Source organism: Staurois parvus, unplaced genomic scaffold, assembly GCF_062004578.1.
Source record: "Staurois parvus isolate SC_StPar_1 unplaced genomic scaffold, SC_StPar_1.0 ptg000353l, whole genome shotgun sequence".
NCBI classification, from domain to species: Eukaryota; Metazoa; Chordata; class Amphibia; order Anura; family Ranidae; genus Staurois; species Staurois parvus.
The window spans coordinates 1,138,466-1,153,321 of NW_028318149.1; the positions used below are offsets into that span (position 1 = coordinate 1,138,466).

Here is a 14,856-nt window from a genome sequence, read left to right on the forward strand (position 1 = left end):
GGCCATGGCAGCAGAGAACACAGGCATATGATGAATCGGGTCTGTAGACCAATACAACTGCAATTCATTTTTTTTAGTAATGCCCATGTTGAGGGTTAAGGCCCAAAAAAAATGTATATTTGGAAATGGTCTGGCAAGGTTTGAATTTGGGTTGGCGGCAATAAATTGTTGTGCATATAAATCGCTTTGATCCACAATCAATGCATACAGATCTTCCGTGAAAAACAGCTCCAAAAAGTCAAGGGGAGTAGTTACATTTGCTGTTTCCACCAGAATTCCAGGTTGGGCAGTGAATGGGGGCAGCTGATTCTGCGAACACTACAGTTTTATGTGCAATGTATCAAGTGACAGTGGTGACCTACTGACACTGCACTTGGTAAGGGAGAGGAGGAGGGGGGGGGGGGGGGGGTCAGGCTGGGGCTAAACGCAGGTGCTGGGCTGATCCCACTAAAGCTGTGTTTTTGGGGACACTATACTAATGTGAGCGCTGCTCTGATCAAAGATATTGATCTGTTCAGACATTATACTAACAATGGAGGTTTATTGTGTATGAGCGTCTTCCTGGCAATCAAGGAGTTAAATATAATTACTGGTTTACTGACGGGCAATCTAACTCTATCTGGGAGGGGCGTGAAAACCACGGGAGGGCGAATGACACATATATATATATATATATATATTATATGATTTTGCACACCTGTGCTGCCCTGTAGCAGTATTTCTGTAATAGGGTGGTCAGGACACGGTTACAGAAGCGGTTTGTGTTATGGCACCGCGTTACTGACAATTGCACGGTCATGCGTGTTTTTTGTGCTAGAAATAAAAAAGGACTGACAATTTTGAGAAAAAAAACAATATTTTGGACTTTTTGCTATTAAACATGTCCAGTAAAAAAATGTCAAAATCAAATATAGTCATAAATTTAGTCCAAAATGTATTCTGCGACATGTCTTTGCTAAAAATAAAATCTCAATAGGTGTAAATTAATTGCTTTACGTGAAAGTTATAGCGCCTACAAATGGCGGTATAGATACAGGAATTTCTTTTTTTTATAATAATAATGGCGGCGATCAGCGACTTATGGTGGGACTGCGGCAGACATTCTGACACTGGGGGGAACTGACTTGGGGTCACTGGCATCCCCAGTGACACCAATAGTGATCAGTGCAAAAAAAAAAAGCACTTACACTGTACTAATGGCACTTGGGAGGAAAGGGTTAACATTTGGATCCAAGGGTTAACTGTGTGATGGGAGTGTTTTACTAGGGGGCAGAGGGTGTGTGCTTCACTGTAAGCACACTGATCGGGATGGCTGTGCTCAACCATACCGATCAGTGTGCCCAACTGACAGGGAGGAGGGCTGCATTGTAAACAATGCAGCCCCCCTCCCTGTTGGTGTTTGCCGGTAATCTCCGGCGGGACCCGTTGAGTGACACCCACAGCTGCAATCAGTGGCATGGGTAGGGCGGGCAGTCATGCGTGCCCCCTACCCAGAAATGCAAAATCACATATATATGCGTGATTTTGCGCAGCGGTGCCGCCCTGCCACAGTGAAAGTACTGTGGCTGGTTGGCAGGCAGTTAAGGTGGTAATTAAACTCACTTAGTACCTTATCTACATTAACCGCTTCCCATCCGCCCTATAGCAGAAGTACTGCTACAGGGTGGCACAGGTGTGCAAAATCACGTATATACACGTGATTTTGCATTTCTGGGTAGGGGGTGCCCTACCCACGCCACCATTCATGGCCACAGCTCAGCTGTCAATCACCGGGTCCCACACAGTGATTATTCGCCAGCGCCAGGTGATTACTGATCATCTCCGATGGGGGGGGGAGAACTATTTGTAAACAAAACAGTTCTCTACCGTCAGCTCCTGCACACTGCTTTGCATGGCAGTGCATAGCAGAGCCACGCAAAGCAGTGCTTACAGTGAAGCACAAACACAGCTCTACAGTAAAACAAATGCAGTTAACCCTTTGACCGCCCACGTTAACCCCTTCCTGCCCAGTGCCATTAGTACAGTGTCAGTGCTTTTTTTTTTTTTTGCTCTGATCACTGTATTGGTGTCACTGGGGATGTCAGTGACATCAAGTCAGTTCCCCTCAGTGTCAGAATGCCTGCCACAGTCCCGTTACAAGTCGCTGATTGCCAACATTACTAGTAAAAATTTTAAAAAAATTCCAGTATCTATATCACCATTTGTGAAACCACTTAATGTACACGTATTGGGATTTTTTTTTTTTAGCAAAGACATGTAGCAGAATACATTTTGACCTAAATTTATGACAAAATTTGATTTTTTAAAATTTTTTTACTGGACATGTTTAATAGCAAAAAGTCAAAAAAATTGTTTTATTTCTTAAAATTGGCAGTCTATTTTTTTATAGCACAAAAAAATGCAAAGGTGATCAAATACCACTGGAATCTCTATACATGGGTAAAAAAGGATATAAATTTAATTTGAGTGCAGCGCTGCATGACCATGAATAAATAATAAAATAACGTAGTGCCGTAACGCAAAAAATGGCCTGGTCAGGAGGGGGGGGGGTAAATCCTCAGGGGGGCAAGAGATTAAATTAGCCTCAGAACCTGTGTAATTATTGTGTTTGACTTTAAAGGGATGAGGTGGCAACCCTAATCAGCGCTTATCCTCAACCTGTTCAGTTTAGCTTTGAAATTGAATCTGGAAGTTGACTGGTGACTGCGACAACTGCTCCAGGCTTAGAAAATTCCCCTCAATGTACAGTATGACGGTTTGCGGCACAGAGTTGTCTGCTAGTGATCTGGGGTTGAAATGTGTGCTACCACCATCCCTGAGTGCTTTTCATCCAAAGGGTGGGGGCTGCACCAAAATCCGGCACTTTCATCCCATATAATACTGAAGTCCACCGTCCTGCAAACTCCATGCTGTCTTTCGCTGATCACATGCTTTACATTCTCCTACAGCCTTCACGGCGCGCGGTAAACAATTAGAAATACTTTTACATTTTTCATCCACAGTGAATATCCAACGTCCAAAATAGCCACGTGCACAGACTCTGCACAATGTAAACACTGAGGTCATTCCCCCATCCCTCACAAGGCGGAAGTGTGCAGGAAGTGCCCGCCTGTCACATGATCGGACGACTTCCGGGTTCCTCTGTGTCACATGATAGCTGGAGATCATCTGCAGAATTCAATGCTACATAACGATTTGATGTAAGTCTGAAAGCTGCTGTCCCCGGACATGGATTTCTGTACTGCAAACTGGTACCCAATGGGGGACGTGTATTACCGGTGAGTATATGACAACAGAACCTTTATTACTGTCATCCAGCTCGGCGTCATATATGGGTGGAAATGCGGGTCTGCTTTACACTGCTATGTGCTGCTGCAAGGGGCAAGGCTACGTCGATGTTTGTGTCCACATTTCATGTTACACTCATATGTAGGGTGACAAATAAAACCTGGCCGCAATCGTCGGCTAATTCTCCTTTGTAATACACTGAATATGGGGATGATGTGCAGGAGGATCTCAATGATGTCATCATACTCAGCACATTGCTGACTTATAGGGACACTCCCACAATTGTAGTCCATTGATTACTTCCCCTGGTGACGTCTCCACACTTGTAGTTCATTGATTACTTCCCATGGTGACGTCTCTGCACTTGTAGTCCATTGATTACTTCCCCTGGTGACATCTTTGCACTTGTAGTCCATTGATTACTTCCTCTGGTGATGTCTCCGCACTTGTAGTCCATTGATTACTTCCTCTGGTGATGTCTCTGCACTTGTAGTCCATTGATTACTTCCTCTGGTGATGTCCCACACTTGTAGTCCATTGATTACTTCCCCCGGTGATGTCACCACACTTGTAGATTACTTCCCCCGGTGATGTCACCACACTTGCAGATTACTTCCCCCGGTGATGTCACCACACTTGCAGATTACTTCCCCCGGTGATGTCACCACACTTGCAGATTACTTCCCCTGGTGATGTCACCACACTTTCAGATTACTTCCCCCGGTGATGTCATCACACTTGTAGTCCATTCATTACTTCCCCTGGTGATGTCACTGCATCTTGTAGTCCATTGATTACTTCCCCTGGTGATTTCACCACATATGTACAGTAGTCCATTGATTACTTTTTCAGGTGACATCGACATCACTGCACTTGTAGTTATATCCTTTGGTGACATTTCCGCACTTGTAGTTCATTGATTATTTCCACTGGTGACATTACCGCATTTGTAGACCATTGATTATTTCCTCTGGTGACATCTCTGCACTTGTAGTCCATTAATTATTTCCTCTGGTGACATATCTGCACTTGTAGTCCATTAATTAATTCCTCTGGTGATATCACTGCATTTGTAGTTTAGTGATTACTCTCTCTGGTGACATCACTTCATTTGTCTCTAATGGCACCTTCCCCACCCATCTAAAGCATGCACAGATCACTCCCATACTTAAAAAGCCCTCCCTGGACCCCACCAACCTGAACAAATTAAAACCCATCTCCCTGCTTTAGAGGTAAACGGCTCTAAACTCTTAGAACACTTAGTCTACAATCGCCTGAGCTCCTACCTCACTGACAACAACCTTCTTGACCCTTTACAGTCTGGCTTTCGCTCTCTACACTCCACTGAAACTGCCCTACTAAAACTCACTAATGATCTACTAACTGCTAAAACCAATGGCCACTACTCCGTACTCTTACTACTTGACCTCTCTGCAGCTTTTGATACTGTTGACCATCCCCTCCTCCTCATAAAAACTCCACTTTCTTGGCCTCCAAGACTCTGCTCTCTCCTGGTTCTCCTCTTACCTATCACAGTGCTCCTTCAGCGTTGCCTATAATTATTATTATACAGTGTTTATATAGCGCCAAAGGGTTTGCTCAGCGCTGTACATTAGCGAGGGGGACAGAACATGAGACAATACAATACAATACACGAGGGGTTCGAGGGCCCTGCTCTTTCGAGCTTACAATCTAGGATATAGCTCTGTCTCCTCCTCTCCACTCCCTCTTTCTGTAGGGGTCCCTCAAGGTTCTGTCCTTGGACCCCCTCTTCTCCATCTACACCTCCTCCCTTGGTCACTTGATAAACTCCCATGGCTTTAAGTACCATCTCTATGCTGATGACACACAAATCTATCTTTCTACTCCTCACCTCGCCCCTTCAGTCTCTTTTCACATTACTAACCTACTAAGTGACATATCGGCATGGATGTCACTCCACTTCCTCAAACTAAATCTTTCCAAAACGAAGCTCATACTATTCTCTCCAACCCGTGGCCCCTCCCCTGACTTCTCCATCAAGATCAATAATACAACCATCAGTCCCTCCCCTCATGCCAGGGTACTAGGTGTAATCCTAGACTCCCATCTGTTCTTACAGCCCCAAATCCAGTTACTGTCCAAATCTTGTATACTTCACCTCCATAACATCTCCAAGATACGCCCGTTCTTAACCTCTGAAACCACTAAGCAACTTATTCACTCCCTTGTTATCTCTCGCCTTGACTATTGTAACTCCCTCCTCATTGACCTACCTCATCGCAGGCTATCCCCTCTTCAGTCTATCATGAATGATGCTAACAGACTCATCCAGCTTACTAACCATTCCATATTTGCCATCCCTCTCTGCCAATCCCTCCACTGGCTTCCCATTTCCCAACGAATAAAATTCAAAACATTAACAATAATATATAAAGCCATGTATAACTCTAACCCCAAATTACATCACCAATCTTGTCTTCAAATCTCACCCAAACTGTCTTCTCCATTCCTCCCACGATCTCCTGCTCACTAGCTCCCTTGTCTCCTCCTTTCATGCTCATCTCCAGTACTTCTCTAGAGCCTCCCCCATCCTCTGGAGTTCCCTACCCCAATCTATCCGACTATCGCCTACTCTGTCCACTTGTAGGCAATATCTAAAAACCTATCTCTTCAGGGAAGCCTATCCTGCCTTCAGTTAATAACGGAATCTTCTATTCCTCCTGTCAGTTCATCCCCCACAGTTATTACCATTTGTACCACTAGCCCCTCCATGTTATATTATAAGCTCCAAGGAGCAGGGCCCTCCTAACACTCTTGTATTGAACTGTATCATTGCTGTATTGTCTCCCTTTATATTGTAAAGCGCTAAGCACACTATTGGCACCATATAAATTCTGTATAATAATAATGGTTAATAGCAGAGGTTAGTCAAAGCTGGCAGTGTAAGGTAGCTGAATTAGTCCCACAAATGGAACACAAAGAATGTAACGGTAGAGCGGGCACAGCCACACAATGTTCATCTAGTTACCATGCTCCAAAACCACATCCGGATTGTCACCACACGTTTAGGAGATATTCATTTTACCTTTATTATAAGCTTACCTGTAGGTAAATGTTGCAGTGGACTTTACTACCGGTTTAATATAATTTGCTGCTACATTATGATACACACCTTTGTGGAAAATCAGACCGTTTGTCCTATTTTTACATAGTGTGTACTCGGCTTTACTCTCCCAGTCTTTTTGCTGTGCTTGGGCTGTTAGGCCTAGAACCACAACAGGGGAGCCAGTCACCTTATCCTCAAAACCCAGGTATTTTCACCAGCTGCAGAGGAGCAAGGAACTATGAGGGGAGTGATGGTAAGGTGAGCGTATATGAGGTTCCTGGAGGGTGGGTCATTTCTAGAGATACTGTCACCCATGTCCTATTTTTACTTGGTGCTGCTCCTTTGAAGTTAATAAAGGGTGTAGTGTAAAATGTATCCTCTAAAGAATTTGTGACTGTTATCCTAGGCAAAATTAGTTTCCTGGAGAAACCCATTAGAGATGTGCAGTACAGGTATGCCTCGGTTAAGGTAGTTTACAAATGAAAATCCATTGAAAATAATGCCTCGGTTTATGATTTTTTTAACAATTTCTTTTTTGCAATACGAAGTGTAAGTCAGTGCCAATTTTCAAATGCAATTGCCGGCTTCGGGTCTGGTATGGATTTTGAGGGGAACTCTCACACCAAAATAAAAAAAAAAATGGTGTGGGGGTCTCCCCCCAAAATCCATACCAGACCCTTATACAAGCATGTAGCCCGGCAGGTCAGGAAAGGGGGGGGGGGGGGCACATGCCCTCAACATAAGGGGGTGCTTTGGGGCAGGGGCCCAAAGCACCTTGTCCCCATGTTGATGGGATCAAGGACCTCTTCCCCACAACCCTGGCCGGTGGTTGTGGGGGTTTGCAGGCAGGGGGCTTATCGGAAACTGGAAGCCCCCTTTAACAAGGGGGCCCCCAGATCCTGGCCCCACCCTATGTGCATGAGCATGGGTACATGGTCCTGATACTCATTCACAAAAAACAAAAAGTGTATTGTGAAAAAAGTCAGGACACGGTCTTTGACAAGTCCTTTATTAACAGAAAAAATGAAAAGAATGTCCCCCGCAGTAGATTCAACGTCAATCACGATGCCTGTCACCGTCCCAAAAAAAGAATGAAAAAAAAGGCTCCACTTCCGACGATGGCTTCCAACTGTCTGCCTGCTCCGGTGGTTTGACAGTTCTTACATAGGTAAGGGGTGGGGCCACCCAGGGACATCAAAAAAGTGACCCCACGTGACAAGAGTGACGTCAGCGGACAGTGAAAAAAAAACCAATATTGGTGAAGCGCTTCACATGAAAAACCAAATAAATAGGTGCAATGATATAAAAATACATATAAAGTGACCACACTGTATTGAAAGGTATAGATAACTAGTGCTAAATAATCCCCCTAAAAAATATATATAAGTGCCAAGTGCTGAAAGTGCAAAACAGGTCATGCGTTTGCTGACTAGATCGTGCCAAAATACAATATAAGCACAGTAAACATAATACACAATAACATTGCACACTCTAACTGAAAGTGGAAAGTGCTCAGTATGGGTATGAATATTGGTTAAAAGTATAATCCAAAATAAAGTGCAAAACAGGTCATGCGTTTGCTGACTAGATGGTGCCAAAATACAATATATGCACAAAGAAATAATACACAGTAACATTGCACACTCTAACTCAAAGTGACAGGTGCTAAGTATGAGTATGAATATTAGTTAAAAGTAAAATCCATAAAGTGCTTGACATTTCGTGAATCCTGGATCCTGAGAGAAGCCACGTGATATCGTGGAGTAACGCGTAGAGTGCGGTGACGTACTTTCGGTTACACATTTCCGGCAGACGCCATCTTTGAACACCCAGCACCTTGCAGTACACCCACAGCACATGGGAGACTTGCTGGATGAGATCTGCTATACTGTGAGTGTTCTCTTTTGGCTTGTTTTCATCTGCTATATGGAATAAATGGCATTTCACTATGGAGGCTCTCTTTGTCTACCTCTCTATGGCCTTGTGATTATCCCGGGGGTATTACCATCTGAGGGCATAAGTGACCTGGCAGAGGAGATTGAGTGGTACTACAGGAGTATTATTACAGAGATCCCCAGTCTGGTGGAGCTATATTACCTAAAGCATTGTGGCCCTTCGGGGTCGCATGGTTAGGGTGAGGAGGCACTTTAGCCACTTTTGGATTATCATATACACGTGTGGCATGCTAACACGCATCATGTTTGGAGTGAAGAATTGAAGCACTGACATCGCAGTGTTTGTTTGCACATGAAATGTCAAGCACTTTGTTATTGCACTTTATTGTGGATTTTACTTTTAACTAATATTCATACTCATACTGAGCACCTGGCTCTTTCAGTTAGAGTGTGCAATGTTATTGTGTATTATTTCACTGTGCATATATTGTATTTTGGCACCATCTAGTCAGCAAACGCATGACCTGTTTTGCACTTTATTGTGGATTTTATTTTTAACCAATATTCATACTCATACTGAGCACTTTCCACTTTCAGTTAGTGTGCAATGTTATTGTGTATTATGTTTTTGTGCTTATATTGTATTTTGGCACGATTTAGTCAGCAAACGCATGACCTGTTTTGCACTTTCAGCACTTGGCACTTATATATATTTTTTGGGGGATTATTTAGCACTAGTTATCTATACCTTTCAATACAGTGTGGTCACTTTATATGTATTTTTATATTATTGCACCTATTTTAGTTTTTCATGTGAAGCGCTTCACCAATATTGTTTTTTTATGTCATACATCCTGTGGTATTGGGAATAGGTGGTAGCAGCTTGCATATATTTGGGGTTGTGTTTGTTCATACCAGTGGAGTGCAGGGGGATTATTTTTATATTTGTTGTTTGTCATCGGACAGTGGGCTTCAACCGACAGTGGGCTGCAGCCTGCTGTCAGCTGAAAACAGGTCAAAGGAGTGCAGAACGTACTGCAGTCCTATGTTCCACAAGAGAAGTACAGCCAAAAGAGCTTTGGCTGTACTTCTCTTTTAAGGGCTCCTTTTTTTTTTTTTTTTTTTTTTAAACTGAGGCCATTAAATATAAATATCTTTTTCTGTTTTAGGTAGTACAAGGAATGATTAAACATCATTGCCATATTTCCTTTTTTTTTTTTTTATTTTGCTGTTTCCTACTGGGTAAATTCCCTACACTTTCTGGCCCGGGAGTGCATCTGGAAAGAGAGAAATTCTCTCCACTAGAACAGGTGTCTTCATTAGGACATTTTTTTCTTCTGTAACTGTTCTATATCTGTTCTGGTGACAACCATAACATTTTGAATTTCCTATCACTCCCTGTCCTGCGCAGAATGATCAGCTGGCCAAATTTAAAAACTTAAAGGGTGAAGCTAATTTACTGATGGTGGACAAAAGCAGACTTTTGTCCACCAGTGTCCAGATTCCCCGATCTTTGAAGGGCAGCACCTCTTCGTTTGACATTCAGAATTGTCTTTGGTCTGCATGAGGATTTGAGTGCTGGTTTCGTTTGTTTGTCTTTGGATTTAATTTACTGAAGGGGCTTGTCTCAAAACACTGAAGTAAAGATTCACTTTATTTTTCCAATAATGTGGAAGAAAATCTCTATTTATTTAATTTGCACATGATTTTGTATTGTAAGCGAAGATTTTAACCCTCCCCCACTCCATGGTTTACAATATGCATTAAGGTGTAATTAAAGGCAAAACTTAATTTTTTTAAGTTTTGGATAAAATGCAGAGGGATTAGAACACTTGTCAGTTTTTATTGCTGTCTGTGCCCCCATTAAGGAGATTCACCCTTTCTATTTATCATGTTTACCATTAGCATTGAAAGTGAAAGTTAAAGAAAATCCCAAATTTTGTGTTGTCCTCAGAAAAGTAATAGCGGGGAAATCTTCCAATGGGAACACAGGTTCTTGTGATGTGGGGGTCTCCAAGGAATTCTCTTAATTTTCAGGGATTTCCTTCCATTTCCTGTTTGGCTATGGGACAGGAAGTGAAGGGAAATCTCTGTAATGGGACACAGATGGCAAAAAAAATCTGACAGGAGTTATAACCTTCCCTTACTCTATCCAAAATGAAAAACAATTTTGACTATAGTTCTACTTTAATGCAATTGACTTTATGGGATAGTGTTCAAGAATAAATGCTATCCATAGCTGGCTTTATAACCTGACAGAACTACCTTTAAAATTAAAAGTTGAACATATTAATTGCTCTTAAAATATTGGTAATTTGCTTGTATTGTTTGTTTCCTTGCAGTAAATTTGAATTATATCAAATGGTATGGAACATTAGAGAAGAATTTAAAGATTGTCTTGTGGCAGTTGGTCCATATGGAGGATCAATAGGTATATTTTTCTTTTTTTTATAAGTATATTGTTGTTTATATCTTCCTGCAAAAATACTAGTCGATTACAATTCAGCAGTTGTAACACATCATAGCTTCTGCTACAAAGTGCAAGTTTTTTCTGTCTTTAATACTCCACTCTTTTGGACCATGTTCCTTTCTCCTCTATTGGAGAGTCACATGGGCTGCATGTATAATATGAAACTCTTGTGACTGCTGTCTGGCTATAGAATGATCTAGACCAGTGGTCTCCAAACTGCAGCCCTTTGTTTGCCTTTATCTGGCCCTTGGGACACTCTTCCTCCCTTTGACATCAACAGTGAGGTATTATTCTTCCCACTGACACCAATGATGAAGCATAAATTCTTCCTCTGACATCAAAGGTGGGGCACTAATTTTTCCACTGACACCAACAATATTACTCTATTCCTCCCGCTACTACCAGTGACTGGGAACTATTCCTCCTCCACCTAACCGCAAGGTTGCTATGTAATTTTTTTTTTTCCCACTGACCACCAAGCCTGAGGCATTAGTTACTCCCACTGTCCACAGTCCGCCCCCCCCCCCCCTAGAGTCTAAAGAACAGTAAACTGGCCCTTTGTTTAGAAAGTTTGAAGACCCCCTGAACCAGTGGTTCTTTTATTAAGACCAGGGCTAGGTAAATTCTTTCAAAACCTTCAATGCCCCACCAGAGTTAATACTTGTACAATTTAGGTATGGTGATACATAATATGTATTTGTAAATATGTAAATTGTATAAAAAGGGCATAATCAGTCAAAAATATGAGTTGCTTTAAAGACCAACCCCCAGAATTGTAGAAAGTATCCTTTGCAGTGAGGCTGCATCTCATGCTATTAGGGGTAATTGCTTATTTAGTCTAGGGGAGAGGAGAAGCACTTTAACTTACCTGACCCCCCTCCCCGACAGATGGCAGTGTCCCTCTGTGTGGTCATGTCCAGTGCAGGGCTATGGGGCAGCCCCACTGCACTTTTAAAGGTTTATTTTACTTTTAACTGCCCGTGCAGGTAGTGCCGCCTGTAGGTATAAACATATTATCCAGCATTAACTAAAGTAAAATAATACCCTTACTATAGGTGTAGGTCATTTACTTATCTCTCAAAGCCTGGCTGAAAATCTCCCAGAGATGGCATTGTTCTGTCTAGGAATGAAACAACTAATTGACGTAATTGATAATTGATTATGAAAATAGTTGTCAACTATTTTCATAATCAGTTGATCAGCCAATTAGTTGGCTTGCATACAGACTGCATTATTTGTTTACATGTCAGGAAATACAGTGCAGTACACATACAGCTCAGTAGCAATGCCTTGTGGGACATGTAGTCCTGGGCAGGAGAAGGAAGTAAGTGATTCTAGAGGCAGATTTATTATTATTTATTTCAGGTACTTAGCGTCGTCAATTTACGCGTCGTCAATTTACGCAGCGCTTTACATATCTATTGTACAATCACTTCAGTCCCTAACCCTCCATTGGCAGATATTGTTACCTTGCTATAGTGGCAATCTATCTATACTATACTTTTGTGGATTGCTATGAGGGGCACTCTGATGGCAAAAGGAGCCGGGAGCACTGGCGGGAGACCCCAGAAGAGGAGAATCAGGGCTGCTCTGTTGTAATCTGTTTTCGGGTGTGAGCACCCCCTGCTTACCCCCCTGTCATTCGCTGCAGGAGCAGTTCATCAGCAGGTCCCGGCCAATGATTTTTGCCTTGGACTCTGCTGATCTGCTGCAAATGAGGAAGCTGGTTCTTCTCTTCCTGGACCCTATTTGGTCCAAGAAAAGAAGAGAGAACACCACACTGTGGGTAATACATTTTACACACACACATTAGATTAGCAAATTTAACCCTTTGATAACCCCTGTTACCCAGCCAGTGCCATTAGTACAGTGTCAGTATATAGAATTATTCACTGATACAGTGTCAGTATATATAATTTTTCACCGGTTACTAGATTACTGCCACTATCAACATCAGATAGCATCATGATCAGTTAGCGCCCCTCTCAGCTAGGGTCAGCTAGCATTAGATTGCCCACACACTATCGCACTTCGCTATAGGTCGCTGATCACTGCCATTACTAGTATAGTGTTTGTATCGATCAATGTATTGATCACAAACAGAACTATACTAGAGTCCCCTTAGTATAGTGTCCTCAAAAATGCAATGTTAGCAGGATCAGCCTCGTTCGCTGCCAACGCTAACATTTACCCCCCCCCCCCAACAAGAAGTGCAGTGTCCGTGTAATTTCTGATCACTGTCACCTGTGATACATTGCACACAAAACCACAGCGTTGACAGGATCAGACTTGATCTCTGCTAACACTAGCAGGTGAGTTTTATTTCTAGTGGTTCAAGCAGTCCCCAACAGCCAGGAGCTCTTTTTTCCCATGAGCTGCACAAGGTACCTATAAATTTAGTGGCCAAAATGTCCAAAGAAAGATACTCTAGTGAAGAGGCCTACAGGATTCTGAGCATGTCAGATAAGAGCTAAGAGGAGTCCTCACTGACAGAGTTTGCCTCAGAATACAAACCTGTAGAGAGCAGTGGCACACAGACAAGTAGCTCGGATGGGGAAGAGGTCCCTGTTAAGATCAGGCATACCCAAGCCCGTGTAGCTGAAGTCTCATTTACCACAGAGTCAAAGTACTAGTGTCATACAAACTTTTGGTGAACTGGTATGCATCAGCAGCCTAGCACATTCTGGCATTTTACACACCAGCACTGCAGCATTACTTAGTGACGTGGCAGGTCCCATAAGTCCATAAGTGCGACACCCGTACTTCCCCCATTCACTGCCCAGCCTGGAATTCTGGGGGCCTGGGGTGGTCAGTCAGCGGATCGCTCCTATGCTTTGGCATATTTTTTTTGACAGAGGTTTCTTCGTCCACATCGATTGATGTGAATGGTGGAATCTGTCAGGTTCTTTTTTTCATTCAGTCCATGGGCTGAACAAAAAAAAATAGAACATTATATGTATGCCCAACATTAGAAGCTAGTGGATTCAGGGTGGTATATTCTAATGGTGGGCATACCACACACTTTTTCTGGCAGAGATTTCTTCATCCACATTGATTGATGTAAATGGAGGAATCTGTGCTCTTTTCTTGTTCCATCCACAGGCTGCATTAAAAAAAGAACATTTCATATATGTCCAACAAGGACGCTGGACTTTTAGTGGTTATACCAGTATGATGCCTTTAGAAGCAGTGGGAGAGGAAGTTTCCACCCTGCTTCCGCCCAACACCCCCCCCCCCCCTTTGCTGCCTTGTTTGGCTTTCTTGGGATGTCCCGTCCCGAGAATGCAGCCGGCCTAAGAAACCAGAAGCAACAAGTGCTTCATCACTTCGGTTTCACCGGATAAAAACAGCGCCATTTTTAAATCTTTGTGTGATCAGATGCTTTAAGGGCAGATCATGGCATTTCAGGGCCTCTGAATCTGTGATAATTGGTGAGGAAGTGAAATGAGGAAATTATGCCCTTTGAAAGCCTGGAGGTGGTCATTGCTTTTCGGGCTCTGTATGTAGCTAGGCTCTCAAAAAGTCTTACACATGTGGTATCCCCATACTCAGGAGAAGCAGCAAAATGTATTTTGGGGTGTAATTTCACATATATGTGTGAGCAATATATCATTTAAGTGACAACTTTGTGTAAAAAAAAAAAAAAAAAGGAAAACATTTAAAAATGTATTGGGGTGTCTACTTTCCAAAAAGGGGTCATTTAGGGGTGATAGGCAGTCAGAAAGAAAAAGCTGCGTAAGTTCTAGTATATACAGTTAGGTCCATATATATTTGGACGCAGGCACAATTTTCATACTTTTGACTCTGTATGCCACCAGAAAAAAATTAAAACAAAACAATCCAAATTAATTTGAAGTGCAGACTTTCAGCTTTATTTCAAGGGGTTGAACATAAATATCAAGTACAAATTTTAGGAACTGCAACCATTTTTTACACAATCCCTCCATTTTCAGGAGCTCAAATGTAATTGGACAAATAAATATAATCATAAATAAAATGCTCATTTTTAATATTTTGTTGAGAATCCTTTACTAGCAATAACTTCTGAAGTCTGGATCTCATGGACATACCAAAGACTAGGTTTCCTCCTTTCTGATGCTTTGCCAGGTTCTAAC

The 14,856-nt window shown here is 42.4% G+C and overlaps 1 protein-coding gene and 1 long non-coding RNA gene across 2 annotated transcripts in view; one reads left to right on the forward strand and one right to left on the reverse strand.

Annotated features, from left to right (window-relative positions):
- Window positions 1–14,856, reverse strand: part of LOC149456631 (uncharacterized) — a 187,249-nt gene that overhangs the window by 85,914 nt on the left and 86,479 nt on the right. The gene's annotated exons all lie outside the window — the stretch shown is intronic.
- VPS16 (VPS16 core subunit of CORVET and HOPS complexes) overlaps window positions 3,135–14,856 on the forward strand; it is a 205,314-nt gene continuing 193,592 nt past the window's right edge. The window contains exons 1-2 of the mRNA XM_089684706.1: window positions 3,135–3,278; window positions 10,614–10,702. Coding sequence (XP_089540832.1) covers window positions 3,229–3,278; window positions 10,614–10,702 — 139 coding nt within the window. The 5' untranslated portion in view covers window positions 3,135–3,228. The remainder of the gene's footprint in view (window positions 3,279–10,613; window positions 10,703–14,856) is intronic.